This window comes from Indicator indicator, chromosome 8 (genome assembly GCF_027791375.1).
Source record: "Indicator indicator isolate 239-I01 chromosome 8, UM_Iind_1.1, whole genome shotgun sequence".
Taxonomy (NCBI): domain Eukaryota; kingdom Metazoa; phylum Chordata; class Aves; order Piciformes; family Indicatoridae; genus Indicator; species Indicator indicator.
This window is the reverse complement of record NC_072017.1, coordinates 6,654,017-6,677,511: the sequence shown is the minus strand read 5'-3', so window position 1 is coordinate 6,677,511 and position 23,495 is coordinate 6,654,017. Positions and strand designations below refer to the sequence as shown.

The 23,495-nt window shown below is 40.2% G+C and overlaps 1 protein-coding gene across 4 annotated transcripts in view; it reads left to right on the top strand.

Annotated features, from left to right (window-relative positions):
- UBE2K (ubiquitin conjugating enzyme E2 K) overlaps positions 1-23,000 on the top strand; it is a 40,419-nt gene extending 17,419 nt beyond the window's left edge. The window contains exons 2-7 of one of the 4 annotated variants that reach the window (XM_054382901.1): positions 905-998; positions 6,696-6,754; positions 9,631-9,713; positions 18,109-18,208; positions 21,799-21,927; positions 22,641-23,000. In XM_054382901.1, coding sequence (XP_054238876.1) covers positions 905-998; positions 6,696-6,754; positions 9,631-9,713; positions 18,109-18,208; positions 21,799-21,927; positions 22,641-22,715 — 540 coding nt within the window. In that variant the 3' untranslated portion in view covers positions 22,716-23,000. The remainder of the gene's footprint in view (positions 1-904; positions 999-6,695; positions 6,755-9,630; positions 9,714-18,108; positions 18,209-21,798; positions 21,928-22,640) is intronic. The other 3 variants (XM_054382902.1, XM_054382903.1, XM_054382904.1) reach the window with 3 other exon arrangements.
- The last annotated feature ends 495 nt before the right edge of the window (positions 23,001-23,495 follow it).

Below are 23,495 nucleotides of genomic sequence, written 5' to 3'. Positions count from 1 at the left end.
TGGGGGAGTCTTTCTGTGTTTTGGTGAAAGCTACAATCATAGAATGGCTTAGGTTGGAAGGGACATTAGAGATCCCACCGTGGGTGGGGATGCCTCTTAACCATACTTGGTTGCTCAAGGCCTTGAACACCGCCAGGGCGATGGCATCTCAGCTCCTCTGGGCAACCTGTTCCAGTGTCTTGCACCCTCATACTGAAGGTCTTCCTAAGATCAAGCCTCAGCCTACTCTCCCACAGCTTAAAACCATTCTCCCTTGTTCCGTTGCTAGACACCCTTAGGAAAAGTCCCTCTCCAGCCTTCCATTAAGCTCCTTTCAGATATTGGAAGGCAGCTCTAAAGTCCCCCTGGAGTCTTCTCTCCAGGCGGAACCACCACAGCTCTCTGAGCCTAATCTCATAGCAGAGGTGTTCCAGCCCTTGGATCATTTTTGTTGCCCTCCTCTGGACTCACTCCAACAGTTCTGTGTCCTTCTTATGCTGTGGACACCAGAACAATTACCTATTATAAGTTAAATTGCTCTAAACAAGGGGGAAAAGAAAAGTAACCCCTAGGTCGATGTAATTTTGTACCTTAAGATATGTAGAATGAATAACTGATTCAGAAGATCTTTTAAAATGTAATCAACTTAAAAATACAACTTTAGATATTTTATCACTGGGTTGCTTTGCTTATTTTAGTGGTAATATAAATCATATTATTGAACTTTCTGATGCTTTACAAATAATCTGTTTTTAATGAAGTCTGTTTCCAGCTGGAAGATTGCTAATTAGTTTAGGTTACTCTATTTTTCATTTTTTAATTAGAGTTGTTAAAATTACTAGTCTAATTAAAATGCCGTATTTTGGGGGAAACCTGTATGTAAAATGCTTACTTATGATTCTTTGTTTCTCTGTTTATTTTTAAGACGAGCAAAAATCAAATTAAAGTAGATCTTGTAGATGAGAATTTTACAGAATTAAGAGGAGAAATAGCAGGACCTCCGGACACACCATATGAAGGCAAGTAATGTTTTTGTGGATGCAATCTTTGTACACTTCTAATGATGTTTCTTGAGATGCTCTGTTTGTCAGATTAATTTACAGCATGAAAACATAGAGCTATTTTAAAATAGCCTGTTTTTTAAAACAAAATACAAATTCTAAGCTTGAAAAATATTTGAGCTGAACTTCTGTTTTGCCTGATCTGCTCTGGTGGGATAGATTGTCCCATGTTAAAAGTTCGTTTACAGGTATAAGGTGTGCAGTGTGATTTGTATAATTCTGACTATCCAGGGCAGATAAAGGATGAGGAAAAAGCCTGGCACGGGTTAAGATTAGGAGAATATTGGGCAGGGCTAGAAAGATGTCAGAAGGTGAGGAGAAAGGAAATGAGTCTGGAAAGAATGGAGTAGAAAAGTAGCAGCATCTGTAATGGGTAAAGATGCTCCCCTCCAGAACCTGGGTCGCAGGATTCCTCTGCTGCCCAGCAAATAGGGGCAGTTCCCTCCCTCCCTTCCTGATGCCTTCAATGTGAGGGAGAACGTGCTGTGGACCTAAATATGTGGTCATGCTGGTGACCTATTTGGAAGTGGGTAATTCTGTTTTGTTCTTGAGCAAATATATTTGGTCATTTTCACATCTGCGTAGAAAAAGGGTTTCACATATTGCAAAATTAAGTAATTGTATACTGGGAAACATCTGAATGGTGGGGAGGGTGTTGGATTTGGTGTTGGGGATTTTTTTTTCCATTCAAACAGAATTAATCCTCCTCTGGTAAGTCGCTTTCCCCTGCCCCCCCCCCCCCAGCTCAGCATTATCTCTGCTTATAAACCCAACCTTTTTTTTTTTTTGAGAATATAGTGAGAGTTATTTGAAATGAAAGATGTATTCATGCATCACAAAAGTTAAAACCTGCATAGCAGTTCATGAAGAGGGTAAAAAAATAAAGTGAATGCCTGTCTGCAGACCTGGGTTCTGTGTAATGCTGGATAGTTCAGCTAGAGCAAAGCTTCAAAAGCTGAGCACTGTGCATTCACATGTTCAGCACTGACTGCTAATGAAAATGAGCAGTGTTTGTTCAGTGCAGAACTTGTTGATGTGAAATGCATGGCACACTTACCTATGTATGACTACATTTAATGATGAGGATCTAGTAAGTAATGTGATTATTTACTTTAACCTAGGAGGCATATGGCCAAGGAGCAAAAAAATCCCAAATTTACTGGCAGCCCAATTTCCTGGCACTTGAGTAATTTACTTTAATATTCCTGTAACATAGCTTTATGCATTTATTCCCTTGTGCAGTGATGAAGGGCATGCCAGTGTGTGTAGCTTACATTTTATGACCAGGGCAGTAATGCATGCTGCACAGTTACTGACTGATCTGCTGTCATCTAAAGTCTGAACAATATCATGGCAAGAAATGGTCTATGAGGAAAAGCAAGTTAATGCCGTAGTTGAGGTCAGACAATTCCATGATACAGGAGGGAATTCTAGGACCATTGTGAAGTGAAAGAACAGTGATATTTATTGTTGACCGCGGTTGGGAGGCATGTGAAAACAAACTGTTACTGCAAAATTCTTTTAAAGGTGATGTGAAGGCATTGGTTTAAGTATTACTGAGAGGAAGAATGCCATTTGTTGTTGACCAAGTTTACAGCTTTTATTTTTGTTTCAGTTTCAGCTCACATTGATCAATTATCAGAATATTGCAGGACACAACTTCCCACAGACATGTTTGCATCCCATATTGAAATGTGTCTGTTTGGAGAGAGGACCTTTTGAAAGTCCAGATTAATGGCTGCTGGCTTTTACCTGACTCAAGAGTTTATCAACAGATAGATTGGTTTTGGTTTTTGTTGTGTGGTTGGGGTGGGATTTTTTTGTTGTGTGTTTTTTTTTTTCTTCCATTTGTTTTATTTTAAACCCTGTGTAGTCATGGTATTAATTTCAAGCTCACACGTGAGGCCTAGTAACTGCAAAATTTATAATAGGATATTTCATAGAATCATACAATTATTTTGGTTGGAAGAGACCTTTAACATCATCAAATCCAGCCTTCAGCCTAACACCACCATGGTCAATAAACCATGTTCCAAAGAGCAGTGTCCACATGTTTCTTGAACACCTCCAGGGATAGTAACTCCACTACCTCCCTGGGCAACCTGTTCCAATGCCCAGCTGCTCTTTCTGTAAAGAAATGTTTCCTAATATCTCGTCTAAACCTCCCTGGCACAATTCCAGTCCATTTCTTCAAGGAAAGTAGGAAAACTTACTCTAAGTCTGTTGTGAGGCACTTGCTGCAGTAGTACAGAAGGAATCCTCGGCCATTAATGTTTCATTCAATCTCAAGCATTGAATGGCTATGAAAAAGGCTTGCATATGCATACTCCTTTTAAAAAACATTCCACAGAAATACTGTCATGCAGAAGTTAGTATGAATCATTTGCCATATTTGTTCAGTTTCAAGTCTTCAAGCCTATATTTTACACTGTAAACTTCCATGGATGACAACAAGACTGTATAAATAATGAGCAGCAACTCATTACTCCCTGCAGTTTTAAAATATTTTGGACTTGTACATTCCAGGTGGAAAAATTGGTGTGTGAATAGCTTGTTACGCAGAAGGCTCTAACAGCTTGCCTTTTAAGGGCAAGCAGAAGAAATGGTAATACCTAAGGAAAGTTTTTGTATTACCTTGTGAAATAGAGTGGCAGTAAAATCATACAGGGGCTCATGAATTTTTGCAGTCCAGGAACAGTGCAATTGTTCTGTTTCTTAGAAAAAACTGCCACTGAATTATGCCTCAATTCAAACAAAAGAAAAAGTTGCACCAGGAGAGGTTTAGCTTGGATATGAGAAGAAATTTCGTGTCTGAATGGGTTCTCAAACACTGAAACAGGACTCCTAGAAAGGTGGTTGAATCCCATGCTGAGGGACATGGCTTAGCACCAGACTTGGTAGAGTTAGATAGTGGTTGGACTCAATGATCTTAAAGGTCTTTTCCAACCAAAATAATTCTGTGGTTTCAAAAGCAAACTTACCATTAAGTTGTTGATGTATGTCTTCAAAAATACTGTGCCTTTACTGTCCTGTGATCAGACAAATGATCAACTCAGACATCACCTATTAGAATTTTGAATGTATCGAGCTTTCTTCCATTGTATTTGTTGTTAAATCTTCTCAAGTTACTGTAGTATTGAGGAAAAAACAGCTGTAGAACACAGGGTAAAATAACAAATTGATACTAACTAGTTTCAGGTGTAGTGTATTAGACTGAATGACATTTTAAAAGTGAGAGGTGTTAGTAGCTGCTAACATGCATTTTGGCACAAATAAAAAGGTGCCACAGACTATATAACTGTTCAAAGAATTCCTTTGAGGTTTTCTTCCTGTGAATCTTGCTGCCTGTATTGAGACTACTTGAGAATTGGTTTTGTGTGGAGTGATTTGCAACAGAGAAAATCACTCCTGAAATCCCAAAGGAGGTAGATTGCAGATACTTCAGTTTTAATTCAAGGAAATTTCTGTATTGTAACAAAGTATAGTGAGGAACAGAAAAGGCTTATTTCTGAAAGAACAGCAGTAGGATGAGGAAAAAAAAATCAAGTGAAGAGAAATGCTTTCAGTTTCTAAATTGGTGTGTGTGATTTGCTATACTCTGTTCTTCTTGTCATTGAACTGCTGCCTGGCAAACGATCTTCTGTGGGCAAGCAGAGATGGTTTGAGATTGCTCCAGAAGTATTGATAGTAAACTTGGATGTTAACAATACTGTAGCTGAAATAGACATAGATAGTGGTGCTGTAATCAGGAGAGAAAAATGAGAACTGGTTAGAAAAGGGCAGTAGCAGGTGGTTCTGTCGATTGAGCTCCTACTCTCCTTTATTGCCTACTGTAGTACTGAAAACTATATTTATAGAAGCATCATAGAATGGCTTGAGTTGGAAGGGACCTTAAAGATCATCCAGTTCCAAACCCCTGCCATGGGCAGGGACACTTTCCACTGGGCCAGGCTGTTCATCCTCATCCAGCCCAGGCTTAAACAATTCCAGGGATGGGGTGTCTACAGCTTCTCTGGGCACTCTGTTCCAGTGTCTCACCATCTTCATTGTAAAGAATTTCTTCCAAATGCCCAATCTAAATTTGCCCTGCTTGAGTTTAAAGCCATTGCCCCTTGTCCTGTCACCATGGGCCATTATAGAAAGTCCTTCTCCAGCTTTCCTGTAGCCCCCTTCAGGTACTGGAAGGTTGCTATAAGGTCTCCCTGAAGCCTTCCCTTCCTCAGCCTGAACAGACCGAACTCTCACAGCCTGTCCTCATGGGAAAGGTGCTCCAACCCTCTGATCATCTTTGTGACCCTCCTCTGAACCCTCTCCAGGAGATTCATGTCCTCCTTCTGTGTTGTGGGCTCAAGAGCTGGATGCAGTACTCCAGGTGGGCTCTCAGAAGAGCAGAGTAGAGGGGCAGAATCACCTCCCTTGACCTGCTGGCCACGCATCTTGATGCAGCCCAACACAGGGCACTTTTGGGCTGCCGTTGTACATTGCTGACCCATGTCAAGTGCCTCATCAGCCAGCACCCCCAAGTCCTTCTCTGCAGTTCTGCTTTCAGTCCACTCCTTGCCAGCCTGTGTTTGTGCTTGGGATTGCCCTGACCCATGTGTAAGACCTTGCACTTGTCCTTCTTGAACTTCATGAGGTTGGCTTGGGCCCACTGCTTGAGGCTGTCAAAGGCCCTCTGGATGCCATTGCTTCCCTGCAGTCTGTCAGCCAGGCCACACAGCTTGGTGTCACCCACAATCTTGCTGAGAGTGCCTAGATCCCACTGTCCATGTCACCAGCAAAGATGTTAAACAGCACTGTGCTGATCCCTGAGGGACTCGCTCGTCACCGGTGGAGCCATTGAACATTGAGCCATTGATCACAACTCCTTGAGAGCAGCGATCTAGCCAATTCCTTATCCACCAAGTGATCCATCCATCAAATCTGTGTCTTTCTAACTTAGAGACCGGGGTGTTGTTCAGGACCATGTTGAATGCTTTGCACAAGTGTAGGAAGATTGTCAGTTGCTCTTTCCTTATCGACTATCGCTGTGACTCCATCGTAGAAAGACACCAAGTTTGTCAAAGTGTTTACAGAATTTGAATAGAAGTAAATCATTCAGACAGCAATACAGAACATAATGGAAGGAACATTGAAGCCCCTTCATTATTTTTTCCCCAGAGTGTAGGAGCTTTTCTTCAATTACTTAGGCTCTTCAGTTCCAGAAAGTTAAAAATTCTGTCAAAGTTAATTTAAAGAAAACTTAGCGGCATGAGAGATGAGTCAAAACAATAATATCCTGAGCATTCCTGTGGCATATTGTCTCATCTCTTTGGGGGGGTATTTGGTTCATATTTTGGTCTATTTTTCTAAAATAGAGCATGGAAATTACAGCATTGGAAATGAGAAACTGTAGGAGAATGTACACCTTTGATATACTTAAGAAATACAGATGCTGATTTGCATAAGCGAGTATGACTTTATTAGACTTACCTTATGTACCTTTATTTGTAAAATTTCCTGTCATTTAGAAGTATCTTCTAGCTAATACTTTTGAGTAGACCTGAATGACTTAAAAATCTGTCCATCTAAAAATGTAAGCTTTACTGTCATGAAAGACTACACTTGAGTAATGTTCTTTTGTTCTGATTTCTAACTTATTCTTGTCTTTTGAAGGTGGAAGGTATCAACTAGAGATAAAAATTCCAGAAACATATCCATTCAATCCTCCTAAGGTATTGTAAACACTTTCAATTTTTTTTATAAAATTATTTGGCTAAACGAGTAAAGTTTGAGTGTTCTTAGTTATTTTCTTGTGGGTGTAGTCTCTTAAACTACCTTATTTATTAATTATTCTCTTCTAGACAAACATTGGAGCTGTCATCTTTAGAAGTAATGCATGATGTATAGCTGAGTGGTGTCAGAAGCAGAAGGATTATTCCTTAAAGTACAAACTGACAAATTCTGGGGAGGAGTTTGTGCTTTATTGAGAGGAGTTTGTGCTTTATTGACCCTTGTGTATTGTTTTCTTGGCAAGATAATACAATGTTTGGCTAGTTTTACTTGATGTAGAGAGCATGGCTCTCTTCTCTCCTCATTATCATTATAAAAATGCTGTAGTGGGTAATTATTGAAATGAATTACTCAATTTCCTGGGCTCCATGAGTTATATTTAGTGGAGTCTTGAGTCTAACCTACTGACTTTCTTGTAATAATTAAGTAGTGATATATACAGTTGTGTGACTTGAAGAGCCAACAGAGAAACACAGTGATCTTATTGCAGCTCAGTTGAAGGAGTGCTTAAAACGTACATCTGAATGACAGAGAAGAGAAATGGCTGTGGTGAAGTCATTCAAACAGTTCTCACAACTTAACCACCCTTTCAGCTTCACTCTATCTTTCTAGAACTTTACATTTGTGATTCCACCTCCTTCCTAAACGGATCAGTCTGAATAGTGCTCTTACCAGCCACATGCATCTGCAACTGTGTGTTCCTGTGCCCTGATTTAGTCCCTTCTCCAGTGGCTTCTGATCAATCAGCAGACTTCTGAAATGTCTGATTCAGCGTCTTGATGGGTGTTCTCTGTCTAAAAGCTGTCTTTGAACTAAGAACATGTCCTAGATCCTGATTATTTTCACAGTGGTATGTAATACCACTAGAAGGAACTAGGAAAGAGGAAGAAGGGAGAGGTGCCAGTAGCTCGTAGCTCCGTGGGTCTTGTCATTTGACTTCCTTAAGGCTGGACTGAAACACACAAAGTCTGAATGAAATGTCTGTTGGTTTCAGTTCTTTCATCTGCATGTGTTCTGGCAGGAGGACACAGTCTCAAGCTATGCCAGGGGAAGTTTAGGCTTGAGGTGAGGAGAAAGTTCTTCACAGAAAGAGTAACTGGCCAGTGGAATGTGCTGCCCAGGGAGGTGGTGGAGTCAACGTCCCTGGAGGTGTTCAAAGAAAGATTGGAATGTGGCACTTGGAGCCATGGTTTAGTTGTCAGGTGGTGTTAGATATTAGGTAATAGGTTGGACTTAATGATCTCTGAGGTCTTTTCCAACCTGGTTGATGCTGTGATTCTGAGAGCATAATAAGGAGAGCTGAAACAGGTCATAGAGACTGAAAGATGGGTCTATGGACCATGGTTTAATTGCTGCTTTAGGGCTTGATGGTTTCCATTTCCAAAGCTTATAGACAGCTGTTAGAAGCTTGCTGCACTCTAGCATAGCCCTGCTTATGCTGGAGTCTGTAGTCTTGAATTGCAGGCCTTTTTGTTTGTGTGTAGCCCTGCCTTTCTTGCTTTATCCTGTTCAGTATGTGCTTTGACAGCCATTGTTAGCCATCACTCACTGTGAGAAATTGCCTAGTATTTACATGGCTTTTTGTATATTCAAAGTGACTGAGAGAATTGAGCTAGTTTAATAAGTGGCTCAGCTGACATGATCTCTTGTTTTCTGTCCTGGAAAGCAGAACTGTTATGGTCTTGTCTATTTATACAGCATGATTGCACTGATTTTATTACGGCCCATTGTGTACAGCCTTTTGCTGTAGTGCCTGGCAGATAATGTGCTCTCTGCAGATCAGAGAGACAAATTGAAAGATCTGTGCTGTATGTAAAATGTTTCTCAGGAACCTGGGGTGAAGAAGTAGACGGTGAGAAAACAGAGGGGCAGGGCAAAGTCAATGAAAGTGGAACATTCAACCAGAAAGAAGCAGCTTGAGGAAAAGGGAGAAGTTTCTAAAGGTGTGTGTATATATTCCTTTCAGAGGACAGCTTTGGGTTTTGAGACCTCTTATGCTGCTTTTAAGTTTGTCAGTGTCTTTAAATACAAATTGAAAACAAAACAAAACAAACCCCAACAACAAAACATAAAGCCCTCCAAAACCAAAACTGAAATGATTGTTTCAACGCTCTCGATGCATGAATAAACTTGAGTGTACAAATCTGGACTTGATCAATGAATGAATGCTGGGACTACATCCTTTCAACAGTAAAGGAAAGTAATTATAATCTAGTTAGGTTTTTGTTTGTTTGTTGAAGAGCTTTCTGAATGTGGGTGATGAGACTGGATGGTGCAGAAGTAGTAGCATTCACCAAGGAAATGTTTATAAATACTCCTGTAGCTACCAACAATTTAGCTGAACAGTGAGATTTAATACCTATGGTAAGAGGCATTGTTCCTCCTCCTTCAGAGGACTTATTTCCCTTCATTAAAAGCAGATTTTACAGCATTTACAGTGTTGGAAGTTTTCAGTCCGTGTTTGACCATCTGCTTACATCAACTCGTACTGCTGAAAGATGTTTCTAGAGGGCTTGGTGTGATGCAGTAAAGTACACACATGACAGTGTGTGAGAAAGCAGTTAGGGATCAGTTTGGGGTCCTCAAATGGACAGTAATCTGTTTAATAAATGGCTTTGGAAACCTCATGAAGGCCTGGAAGCCTCCTGAAATAAGTGATATCACTTATTCTGATTTTTTTTTTTTAGTTCTGTTTTTTAGCTGGATATTTGCTAAATTAGTGCTTCCTTGTAATATTATTAGACATGGTGCATTTCAAGTCTTTAATATACTGCATTTTGTAAACCCTTTTGTTTTTAAACACTGTTTTGTCTTCTAGGTGCGGTTTATCACCAAAATATGGCATCCTAATATTAGCTCAGTCACTGGGGCCATTTGTTTGGATATTCTGAAAGATCAATGGTAAGATTTCATGTGGTTTTAAATGTATAGAATCAAATACATCACTGTCCTGGATGGGAGCCAACAGCTCATATTGCTTTTCACTTTGCATTTGTAATCCAAAGCGTCCTTAAAGCATACAATATTTTAGTGTAGTATTTTGAGTTGAAAAGATGCAAATGAAATGATTAGGTGCTAATTTTGGAAAATGCTAAGCAGATGCTACATAGAGTAGGTTCCAAAAACTTTTACACTAGGGTTAAGGCAAACAGTTCATTGTTGTTGAAATTCTGGGTGTTTTTGTAGGAGTTAGTTGTTTGGGGTTTTTTTTTTTTTAGTTACTTCTTTTAAGAAACACTACCTATTACCTCACGAATTTCGTCCTTTCAGCCTCCTGAGCTGCAAGCAGAAAAAAAGCCAAGTGCTTACCTTCACAGAATGTTAGGGGCTGGAAGGGACCTCAAAAGATCATCCAGTCCAACCCCCCTGTCAGAGCAGGCTCACCTATACCAGATCACACAGGGTTGCATCAAGGGGGGGTTTGAATCTCTCTGGAGGGGGAGACTCCACAGCCCCGCTGGGCAGCCTGTTCTAGTGTTCCTTCACCCTCACAGTGAAAAAATGTTTCCTCGTGTGTCCATGGAACTTCCTGTGCCTCAGCTTCCATCCCATTGCCCCTTGCTCTGTCATTGGGCATCACCGAGCAGAGCCTGGCTCCATCCTCTTGGCACTCACTCTTTATATATTTGTAAAAATTAATTAGATTCTAGTCATGCTCTTTGGAAGTTTTGGGTTTTTCATCATATAATCTTAAAACAAAAATCACATGAGCATTGTTGAAGTGCTTGTCAAAGCCTCTGATCCTTTGGAGAAGAGGAGGCTTGTGGCTACCTCCAGCCTTTCTTGTTTGAAGGATTTCAGTGTTATGATAGAAAAGCCTCTTTTTTTTTTTTTTTTGTCTGAATATCTTCCTAACCCAAATGAATGGTTACTACTGTTTAAATAAGTTATTTACTGCCCTTCATTATGTACTGTTTTAGCTGTTTAAACTGAGAAATGCCTGCATCACCATGTTTAGTTTGGTTTGAAGAATGCTCTACATAAAACAAGAGCTTCATTAGAAAGGCAACAAACAAAAAACCCCCAAGCAACAGTCCCCAACCTTGATAATTTAATATGCAATTGATTTCACCAGGTATCCAAAGGTAAATGGGACAAATTCAGTTCTGAAATACTGTAAAGGCTATATTCTAGAAAATACATTTAGTTCCACAGTCTCTCTTGTCACACCTTTTAGTAACAAGCTCTGTTACTGAAGTGCCACTTCATTGACTTGTAATGCTCTTAGCTGAATAATGCTCTTTCTTGTTGCTGTGTTTAAATGTTAAATCTCAAATTCCAGTGCCTGTCTCAGTTTTTCAGTGAGGTCACTAGGAGTTGAAGGACGGAATTTGGGCCCGTGGGACTTAGACTAAAGAGTTAATAAACTGATAGCATGCTTACATATGATGAATACAAGCACAAAGATTTTAATGTGTTTGCATAGCTAAAGAAAAAAAAATAATTCTCTTCCCTACTCAGCCATCCCATGATAATGATTTTCTATTCTAATGAGCATATTTGAGATATTGTTGTGCATATTGGCAGGAGGTTTAATCAGTTTGCAATGCAATGTCTTGAAATGATTTTTTAATGAGTTTAATGAAATTCTTTCTCCACAGTATATGCTCGATGCTGAAATTGTTTGCAGCTGTGGAATTTCATCATGTTTGATTTGTAAATACCTGTTATGCCAGTTTGTTTGCAAAACAGCAACTGTTTGCTGGTAGAATTAAGATAGGGATATGATTTTGTAGAAGGAATACTGTTTATGCTGATCTGATCTGGCTTCTGTTATGTGGTTTCACTTATTTGAGCCTGTGTTTATCTTCCAGGCTAGTATTCTGAGTCAAAATTTTCTTCTTAAATATAAAATGTATCTAATACTGTTCATTGAAACCTGAGAAGTAAATTACTTGGAAGCTGTTCTGCATAAATCCCTTGAGCAGTGATTATCAAGAGAATGTTGTGGCTGTGCGTATGGCTACAAACAACTCTCTTGGCTGTTGTGATTTTGACAGTCAAAATAAAAATGAATAATAACTTACTTATTTTTTCATAGTGACTTTAAGTGAAGGATTCACACTTGAGTTTTAGTTGAGGTGCAGAAATCACTATTACAAGAGATAATACCATTTTAATAGATAGGTAAGCAACAGGCAGCTTGTAGTAATCACCTAGAAGTGCTGAGTTTTGTTCAGTGTTTGAGGAGCGCTGAGCCTCTTTAAACTCTTGAGGAAAATGCAGGGAATATGAACATTGATGGAGGGAACTCTTCAGTGAGCAGGCTGTACTCCCCCTCCTGCCCCCTGCACTATGTCATAACTATTTTAGTCTCTTTTTTTTTTTTCCTTCCCCTAATGGGTATCCAGTCTTGTATTTCTCTTGTAAATAGTGATTGCCCAACAAGCTTCCACTCAAAGGCCTTATTAATTTTCTCCCTCCTTCCAGATTCCATAAGCCTTTGATAAAAGTTCCCAGAGCTTTTCTCCTTGATTAACAAGCTTAATTATTTCACAAATGGAATAAATATTGCAGATTATTTAAAAAAAAATTTAAGAGTTGTTCCCAGTAGCCATGTTTGGTTGACAGAGTGGAGCAGCAATCTGCTGGCTGCAGCTGTTGCTGTTGTTCTGCTGGGTTACATCTCAGAGTAACTAGAGATTGTTTCCAGAGAGGAATGTACAGAACATAACTAAAAACTTCCTAAATGGAAAATTACTTAGCTTTTAAAAAAATGAAAAAGTAAAAAAGATCTGGCAGTGTTTCATAATCCTCTTAGGACTGTTTCAGCTGATGGAAAGGTAAGAGGTTTCTTCCCTCAGGCATGCTGGGCACAGCTGGTTTGCCCTGCTTTTTTAGTATCACCACAGCATTCATCCAAACTGGGGGATGCTGGGGTTTTTTTGTTTGTTTGTTTTGTTGTTTTTTTTTTAAATGGATATGTCCTAAGATAGTACCTCTAAAAAAAGTGTGAGTGAAGTATCAGCTGTCTTTGTTCTGATTCATCCCAGCTTTCCCTTCCTGTTTAACAGCCACAGTGCCAATAGAAATCCTGGGTTTTGGTTAGGGTGTACGTGGTGGAAGCTCTTAGTTGGAAGTTCTCAGAGGGACAATGCTTCCCTGTAGGGAGCTCTCTGCAGCTCACTGGTGGATGTTATTGGCCTTCCCTCCCATTTTGTAGCTGTCAAACTTGCAAGGCTGCATAGTGGCTAAGCAGCATTTTGTGATGAGGATAGGAGTGAAGGGTCCTTGTAAAGGTTAGGAGAAAACAGAGCCCATGGTGTCATGAGCCAGAGGCAATGTGATGTCATGTGCAGGGTGAATACAATACTGGGATGGTAGAAAGTTTTAATTCTGCCTGGCTTTTATTAATGATTGATCAGGCTTCTGTTGGAGTAGTGTACCCACTTTGAGCATTGTATTCCAAGGAAGATGGGATGGAAAAATCCAAAGTAAAGTAACAAACATGATGGTCTGAGCAAATACAACCTACCATGAAAGACTGGAAAGCCATTTGAAGCCTGCAGAATAGCAAGCAAGGTTAAGCATTGAAATAGATTTTTCCAGGAGACTTGGAGGTTCTAGATAAGAGCAGATTAGACAGAAGTCTGTCAGGAGTGACACAAAACCTTGCCTTTGGGAAGGAGGAGAGAAAAAACCTAAACCCCAAGCATGCAGCTGGCCGAGTCACTAAAGGGAATTGCCTGAACTCCAGGAGATGCGTAATTCCTCACCTGGAAATAAACTTACAATGTAAGGAGAGTTGGAAGTAATTTTTTTTTTTTTCAGGATCCTATTCTGGAAAAAAAAAATCCTTGAAGGGCACTGGAAAATGCAGATGAAATATATCTTTCCAGTGGAAGTTTGTTTTAAGAAAAAACACAATTATTTTGCAGCATGTGCTTCTCTGTCTTCTGGAGCTGTTGTGTGGGGGGTGTGCATTGGTTTGGTTTTTGTGGTATTGTGCCACTATCAGCATAGATTTGCCTCCAGAGCTGATGATGAGAATTGTTTTTTTTCTCTGCTGATAAGGAGCAGGTCCCACCTTAATAGTGTCTGTAAACGTAGTTCTCAGCAGTCATCTTAATTTACTTTAATCTTCCCAAGAGAAGGTAATGGGAAGGAAGAAGAGCTTTTTAGGGTACTTGGGAAATGAAAAGCTATTTTTAGCTGTCCTTCCAGTTTCTTCTGGGAATCTTAATTTATGTCTGAAAAGTTAAGATGAAGCTATGTAGAAAATAAAAAAAAAAAAGACTTTGCCAATTTCTTTGATCAGGAAAGTTAGTTGGTGTCCTAAAGGTAGAAAATGTTACCTGAGTATACAATAGTTACACACAATGCACCAGATTTTCTTTAGCTTTCATCACAAACTCCACTTTCCTTTTTTAAAATCCAAACAGCAGCTGAAGTTCTAAAGGTTTTCTTCTGTGATTCAAAGATACTTCTTTAGATATTTGCATCCAGTAAAGACTTCACCATCTTAGGCATGAGATATGAAAGCCATTTCAAGTCATGAGATTTGAAAATAAGTTTCAAACTACATTTTTAAACCTTTTCTACATATGTAGCTAAACTAGTTTTGTCTGTAGACTTAGTATTTTAGAGCTTGAGTTCTCTGAGCATGCATCCATCTGTGTATCCAAATAGATGAGGTGTTTATTTTTATTACTCATTTTGAAATGGGAATATCACAACAGAAGTTCAAGTCCCAGTATGCTTTATATAAAAATCTACAAACATCATAGAGGAGCAGGGATAGAAGGGGCCTGGCAGTCTCGAAAGCCAGAGACAGCTGGAGCCAGCACAGAACTTGTGCTCTAGGAGTCCATAGCACCTCTGGTCCTTGGTAATGTCCCCTGCTCCCCAAATTATGTTCCATTCCTGGAAGGTGCAGTGTAAATGGAAGCAAATTGCATATAAAAGTGGCAGAAAAGGCCATGACCCCTTTCATGTCATCTTCTCTACTTTTAAATAATGGCAGTGCTTTCAGGTGGCTCTAAAGTAGAAAGATTTCTGTAAAGTGCAGAACAGCTTTTATTTGGTGAAATAACTACTGTCAGTTACAGCTGATAGATACTTGACGTTGAGTCTGTCTTGAAAAGGACACTAAATGGCATGATACAATAACTTCCCTGGGGAAATAAATTTTAGGCTTTAGAGCATGTGTGGTGGATGTGGCAGTTCCTGAAATTTACTGCATAAAAATCAAACTGGTTAATTCCATTCAAGCATGGTAAGGCCTAGAACACTTGAGATTCTGTGACACTAGGATAGTAAACATGTTGCATTACACTGGTTTAATTCAGGCAGAGATCACTGTGAGTGGGGCCACAAAGATGATCCAAGGGCTGGAGCACCTCTACTGTGAGGATAGGCTGTGGGAGCTGGGGTTGTTCAGCCTGGAGAAGACTCTGGGGGGACCTTATGGCTGCCTTCTAGTACCTGAAGGGAAGGAGAGAGACTTTTCCTAAGGGTGTCTAGTGACAGGACAAGGGGGAGTGGTTTGACACTGAGGGAGAGTAGGTTTAGACTGGATCTTGAGAAGAAATCCTTCAGTACAAGGATGGTGAGACTCTGCAATAGGCTGCCCAGGGAGGTTGTGGATACTTCCCTGGAGGTGTTCAAGCCAGGCTGGATGAGGCCTTGAGTAGCTGAATCTAGTTTAGAGGCATCCCTGCCCATGGCAGGGAGGTTGGGGTAGATGCTCTCTAAGGTCCCTTCCAACCTAAGCCATTCTATGAATTACCTCATTGTTGTGTACATGAAATGCCTTTCAAGACAGTATAAATGAGTAGAGAGCACAAAGAACAGGAAATGAACAAAATAACATAGGTACACAAGCAAAAATATTTCTATATTCTTTCACTGAAGCTTTGTATGTGTGATTTAGGTGTGGAAAAATCAAGATTCTTTATGCTCTTGAGTTTGTTCAGTGGCTCTCCTCACTCAACTGAATGTGTTGCAGTAACTATTATCTGATTAAATATAATCTTACTAGTTAATCCTTAGCTTTCTTTGCACTTTAAAGGAACATTCTTTGTCTTGGATGAAGCATTCAGCTTGGAACCCAAAATACTTAAAAACTGGAAGAGAATCTGAAATTGTGGGGGGAAATAAGTTAACGAAGGAATAGGTTTGGAAAAGCAGAGTTGTATGGTGTGAAGGTTTTGTGATTTGTCAGAATTCAGATGTAAAAGCATGAGATTCTTTTTAAGATTTAAATCTGCTAACTTCAGCTCGAGGGACTTCAAGCTTATGTGGCAGTTGGAATGAGACAATATGTGCTAATTAAAATCTCTGTCACTTGAGATGCTTCTCACTTGAGTTTCCATATAGAACACTGCACTGTGAAAGCTCAGTGCTGATTATCAAGCTAAAAAAAAAAGGAATTTTCTAGGAAAAAAAAATCATTGAAAAGTAGAAAGAGTTAGGGAAGAGGAATGCCACGTTTGAATGGATAGTGACAGCAGGAAACATCAGCTCTACATGAGCATAGTATTTGGTGTCACAGATGTATCCCCAGTGTTTTACCAGCACCACTTCTGTGTTCAGGGTATACTCTGCTAGGGTACCTCAAGACAGTGCCTCAGAACTAAGAAATGTCTGGAATCTGAGACCAGAAATAGATTTTAACTTCCCTTTGTATCTGGACCATCAGGGCAAAAGTCTTTCCACCCACTCTAACAGACTCTCTGCACTGACTTTCAGTCTTGTGAACAGAAGAAATTCTTTTTTGATGATTGAAAACTGAACAGTTTGCTGTAAGACATCAGATGCCTGTGTTTCACAGCTTCCCTCTGGCATTTCATGTGCCATAACCATTTTGCTCAAATCTAAGATCTACTTACCTTCCTACTAGTACTTAAGGACAGTAAGCAGATTTGTGTATTGGCTTGAACATCTGCCTGTGCCTTCACCGCAACAATTAAGAGTCTGCTTAAACTCTTCAAATCAGCTGAAATACTGAACTTAAGCAGGTTCTGTGGGGTCCTTACATGTTTTCCAGGCTGTGAGCTGAAATGCTAGAGCAGAGATGATATTCATGATCAAAATCTAATTAAACTGTGTTTTAAATGTGACAGATTTAAAACGTGTAACAATTTCTTCGTTCTACTTTTGTTTATTGATATTTCTGAAGACAATTGGTTTTCCCTTACTAAATTATTTAGAAGCAGAGACTTCAATATACTTTGAGGTCAAGATAAATGCTGAGAACGTAGGACCTTTGAAGTTCTGACTCTAGACCTATGCTACCTGCAACAGGGGCAAAAGAGTGACTTTACAGTACATCCTGACTCCAGAAAGTTTTCCTGCTTCCAGCAGTTGTCAGGTTGAAATGAGAGGAAGCTGAGATTGAAGCAGATGCACAGATTGCATTGGGTTGGAAGGGACCCTCAAAGGTCACCTTGTCCAACCCCTCTGCAGTCAGCAGGGACACCTCCAACTAGATCAGGCTGCCCAGGGCCACATCAAGTCTGAACTTGAATGTCTCCAGGGATGGGGCCTCAACCACATCTCAAGGCAACCTGTTCCAGTATTTTACCACTCTCATTGTAAAGAACTTTCTCCTGATGTCCAGCTTAAATCATCCACCCTGCTCTAGTTTCAAACCCCTGCCCCTCATCCTATCACTACAAGTTTTTCTAAACAGTCCTTCCCCAGCTTTCCTGTTGAGCCCTGTCAGGTATTGAAATGCAGCTCTAAGGTCTTCCCAGAGCCTTCTCCTCTCCCATTCTGTAACAGCCAAACTTTTTGTTATGATTACAGCAGTAGTTCACTGTGTAAGTTGTTAAACTCCATTGAAAAATGCCATATTAATGCTGATGCAATGCCAAAGATCCCTCCTGCAGAGGATTCCTTACCTGTTGGAAGTATTTCCAATCCAGGTCACTGTTCTGTGTGTGCTCCTTGGCTCTGCAGAGTGCCAGCAGAGGGAGCACACAGGGCCTGTCAGTTCAGTACCCTCGCACAAGGTGCTGTTGCCTGGTGGGAAGGAAGGACAAGACAAACCTCAAATAGGCTTTTTCTCCATTAATTCTTTTAAGTGGGCATGGTCAAACATGTAGGTGAAGGACTGTATTTTCCAGAAGCTTAAGGAAGCATTGTTAATAAGAAAGCCCATGTTTAAAGCCCCATTTTGAATGCATGTATAGAATGGTCTTCTCATACCTCTGAGCTGCAGCAGTTGAATATCACAGTTTTTGGCCTTAGGATCTGTGCCTGTACTCTTACATCTTCTCTGACACCAGTGCAGCAGCAAAAGTGAGTACAGGCATGGGACCTGGAAAAGTAATTTTCCAATGTTTCCTTTTAGGGCAGCAGCAATGACTCTAAGAACAGTGTTGTTATCACTGCAAGCGTTGTTGGCAGCTGCAGAACCAGATGATCCACAGGATGCAGTAGTGGCAAACCAGGTAAGATACTCAGTTGACTGCATTTGTAACAATTTTGTACCCTTTGCTAACTCAGATTAGGCCCCAGGCTTTTGGGGGAGATAAAGATTAAAGAATTTATTGGAAAACTGCCAATAAATGTGAGGTACTTCAAAGTTTTGTGCTCTTTTCACTTTGGGTTCCAGAGTAAGCAGCAATTACTTTACAGTGTCAGGAGATTTATTTTGTTAGTTTTGTTCTTTATTTAGCTTGTCAGAAATACCAGGAGGTAACAGCATAGGTAAATGAATTCCCATGTAACTTGCCTTTTTAAATTCTAAGGAAAGTAATGTTTAAAATGAGTTTTTGCTTGATGTTGTTCATTGGATTTGGCTTGGTATCTACCTCCTCTTCTAGATTAATATGAATATTGTTGAGTGTTTTCTTCATTTAATGTCAACATTTTATGAATAGATGAATTCCTGTTGCATTTAATCCCGAGGAGCAATTTATCTGGGTGAAGCAGCCAATATATTTTACTCTTGGAGGACCTTGGGATAACTATTTCAGTCACCAGTTAAATTACTATCAGTAGAATTCTGTAATCAACAAGGTCTGCTCTTTTTCAGACAGTAGCAATAGCTTATAAAAAGCAGTAGCACTAAAATGTCAGTTGGATCTTAGGCCATACCAAGGCTGACATAGCTCTGCTTAAAGTGTTGAGGAAGGATAGGAACAGTCATTCTATAACTTAGCAGTATCTGTGTGTTGGTTTCTTTTTTCACTTGGGGTGGGTGGGGGGAGAGAGAGACACACACACACACAGAGACATGGCCTGGCTTCCCCAGTGACTGACAGTAAGAGTGTATTTCAGTGACAAAAGAACAAAGCAAACAGAAAGTTCTGCCATCATCAATATCATCTATATCTCCTGTAAGTCAGGACCCTCCAGGACAGGGGGACAGTGTGCCTTCCTTCCCTTTGAAATCTGTGCAGGATGATAGATTAGGAGTCTTATCAAATCTGTCAGGATTTGGAGGGAAGCAGGGAGCTGAGAAGTAGCCCATTGCACTGCTGGGTCGGGGAGAGCTGTTGGCTACTGCTTTACTAAGTGCAGAAGGCTTGCTTGTGGTTCTGCAGTGCTGTAAAGCTGCTCTGAGCAAATGCTCCTCAACAGTTCTGTCAGACTGGATTGCTTCATCCAAGGAGAATTGCAAAAGCCAGCAAGGCCACCAGGCATGTCCCTGTGCTGGCTTTTCTTGCTGGATGCATGCCCTTGCTGTCACCCTCTCTCTTTAATAAACACCACCTCTTCCTTTTTACAGAGAGCAAGGATGGTGTTCCCCTTTCTGACTTCAGTGGTAGGATTTTGTGTGGGAATCATAGCAGCCTCAAAGCTGCACTTGAGCTGGACTCAGTTGTTTGCATTTTGGGGTTGTGTTTGTTTCCTTCTTCTTTTTTTTTCCTTTTTTTTTTTTTCCTTTTTTTTCCTTTCCTCATGCACAAACACTGCATGGAACTTCCTAGATTCTGAAGAGCAGTTTTTCAAGCTGCTTTTCAGGTGTTTGTGGGATTGTGTCCAGGACTGTGGCATGGCTGATGCAAGGAAGATTCGTTTCTTCTGTTCCCTGCAAATACCTCCATGAAAATTGCACGGGGTTTGGCCTTGGCTTTCAAGCCATGTGTATGGAAGGACAAAGTGATTATAACCTCTTTGAGAGATATGGTAGCAAACAACCCAGTTCCTTCAAGTGGTGTATTTGGTAGTGGGGTCTTTCTTGGTTTGAGTTGGTTTTTCTCCAACACACAGATTCACAAGGAATTGGTTATTCTTCATGCTCATTACGTTAATTTCTTGAACTATGTGAGAGAGACTGCTGAGCTATCCAGGTACATGGCAGTGTTCTACAAGCTCCTGAGCTGAATCACAGGGAGGACTGTTTGGCAGTGTTTGCAAACACCAGCTGTCTGGTGTCAAAAAACTGTTTCATCTAGTTGCTGGGGGTTTTTTAAGCAACATTAACTGCCTGAGATTTCTGATACAGAGGATTCAGTAAAAGGTGCCTTCAGGCTTTTCTCAATTCAGTGAGAAGTGAGATTAGTTATGGTGATCTAAGTAAAGAAATTTTATTTATAGAACACTGAAAACTAGTTCTGAATAAAAAGCAGTTATGACTTAACCCTTCACACTTAGCTAGTTGCTTTCTAGGCTTGGCTTACTCAAAAATAGTAAAAAAGGTAAAAAAAAGAAATTGGGAAAAGATCTCTTAAGAGCAAAAGAATATAGTAATTCAAGATGCTGCTCATGCTTGATTTAATCCTTCCTGTTTCTAGTCATTACAACCAAAGAAATTTGTTACAGACCACTGTATTTATAACAGTGAGTTATTTCCAGCACTAGATTCTCTCCCAGATTTGTTTTAATGCCCTTAATGATCAGCTAGTAAATATACAAATGGCTTCACGTGAAGCAGAGTGGGAGTTGTACAAAGCACACAATGCAGTGCAGTGGGTGTGTGTTGCTGTAGGAGAGCAACTAAAATGAAATGTACAGCAGTGAAGGGTATTGTGTTCACTCTGACAGTGCTTTATAGGCTTAATGATTGCTTCCAGGGATGAAGAAAACGCTTAGAATGACAATCAGCCATCTTTCTGTCCTTAAAATGCATCTAAGTGTTTGATTAATATATTTCCCAATATCCTGTTGTGTTATTTTGTACTAAAATTTATTATATCTCTCTAAAAGATGGGAATACCTACACTTCTTGAAAGTGTAATGGTTAAGGGAAAGTGTTTTTTTGTTAAGTACAGAAATCTTAAACTTGGTATTGCAGGAAACTCATCTTGGCTTTTCTGACTACAGTGTCTGACAGCTGACCCACTTTCCCAGCTTTGGAGTTCTTGGTGCAAGCTGAGAACTCTCTGTGATAAGGCCCACTCTGTTTGTTTATTAGAAAGCTTGTTAATGGTGAGATTGGGGCAGAATAGTATTTGTGGGTTGGTTTGTTTTTTTTTTGTTTTTTTTTTTCTGTTAGCTAATAGCTTGCATGAAAAGATGTGCAGTTTCCTGGGTTTGGCACATGCTCACCCATTTTTTCAGCCCCTCTTTTGTCACAAAAGCTATCAATATCTTTTATTCTCAGGAGGAAGCCTGGTAGTGAAATGTCAGCCCTGACTGAAAAGCTTGCAGTGTATAAAAGCAGGCGTATTTTTAAGTGATTAGAGAACTAGATTAGAGTGAGATTCAGTATGTACACTCAGGAGATGTTAACGTGGGGATCAGCTGTGCTCTGACACACTGAATAGAAATGTTCTGTAGCTGTGCTAAATATAGCTTTACTCTTATCAGTGCAGTGGGAAGCAGCACCTGATGGTCCACACAAAATACCTAAAAGGCAGGATTCAGACTAAAGGCAAATGCATTAAAGCAGCTGCTTGTTCAAGTTTGCTCTTTGTGTAATCCTCACCTCCAAATTTCACTTCAAAACCAGCAGCAGGGTCAGTGTGAAATGCTGTTAAGATATTGTAGAAAGAATGAAGACTTGGAACCTGCCATATCATGTTGCTTTGCAGTTGATTTGCTGAGTTGATTTAACTTTCCCCTTCTCCCCCCTCCTCTCTCTTTTGTGTAGTACAAACAAAATCCAGAAATGTTTAAACAGACAGCTCGGCTTTGGGCACATGTGTATGCTGGAGCACCAGTTTCTAGTCCAGAATACACCAAAAAAATAGAAAACCTTTGTGCTATGGGCTTTGATAGGGTAAGTATTTATAACTTCAATCTATTTGACAGCAGGGGCACATTCCTGTGTGTATAAATACAGGGAGTCGTCAGTATACTGAAGTAGACTCACTGCTTCCGTGTGACCTGTGGTAGGTCTCAGGGTTGGAAGGGACCCCAAGGATCACCCAGTTCCATCCAGCCTGGCCTTAAAAACTCCCAGGGATGAGGCTTCCACCACCTCCCTGTGCAACCTGTTCCAGTGTCTCACCACTCTCATGGTGAAGAACTTCTTCCTAACATCCAGTCTGAATCTACCCACTTCTAGTTTTGCTCCAATCACTCTGGTTTGAATATTATTTTTAAGAATTGGAGTTTTAAAATACCTTGTGAGCTACCCCTGCTTTTTTGGAAACAATTTCTCATAGATTGCTTTGGGTTGGAAGGGACCCTCAAAGGTCACCTTGTCCCAACCCCTCTGCAGTCAGCATGGATACCTCCAACTAGATCAGGCTGCCCAGGGGCACATCAAGTCTGGTCTGGAATGTCTCCAGGGATGGGGCCTCAACCACACCCCTGGGCAACCTGTTCCAGTATTTTACCACCCTCATTGTGAAGAGCTTCCTATCAATGATGAGTTGGGATTTAACAAATGGTAAACTAATGTGTTCTGATTAACTTGTGAACCCTCCACATCCTGGAGCTGCAGCTTCACACACTAACAATACTGTTGCCTTTGTTTTCTCGTTGCAGAATGCAGTAATAGTGGCCTTGTCTTCGAAATCATGGGATGTAGAGACTGCAACAGAATTACTCCTGAGTAACTGAGCCATGTAGAGAGAGCTGCTTCAATAGTCCAGCTTGTCCCTTCTGGAGGAGCATCACCATCTGTTGTTTCTAGGATTCTCTATAGATTCTCTTTTAAAACTGGCACTGTTGCCTGATGATGCTATCTAGGCACTATTGGAGACTGAAAAAAAAGAAAAAGGCAAACAAAAAAAAAAAAAAACAAAACAAACCACAAACCAACAAAAAACCCCAACATGCTCTGTAAATAAAGCTAATTAAACGTCTGTGTAAATTTAAAAAGGGGAAATACTTTAATTTTTTTTTCTTACTAAATACTGTAAAAAAATACCCAACAAAACAACACAACAAACTTCTTTGAGCTCAGCTAAAATAATGGGGGGGAAATATGCCTACTTTTAGTGTTTAGCAGTGTGACGAAGACTAGCAGGAACTTGCTTCAGGATTTTGATTAGGTAATTCGGAAAGCAAACATTTTTGAGTGTTAAGTCATCCAAAAGTCGTTGGTGCCACTCATCACAGCTATCTTAACTGTTTTTAACCTGGATCCTATGTGCCTGTGGATTGCCCTATATTTGCATGCTTGTACTTAATAGACATATTAGGTAGGGTCGCTGAAGAGAGCACCGCTGAAATACTTGAGTGTTCTTGTACCTTTTCTCCTGAAAGACTTCCTCAAGACTTTCAAAACCCAAAGTTCCAAATGGTGACCTGCTCAAAACTGGTTTCTTTCTAGCTTATTAATTGGGGGAAATGGATTCTCCTCTCCTTTACATCATCCAGCTGAAAAAAATCCTCACT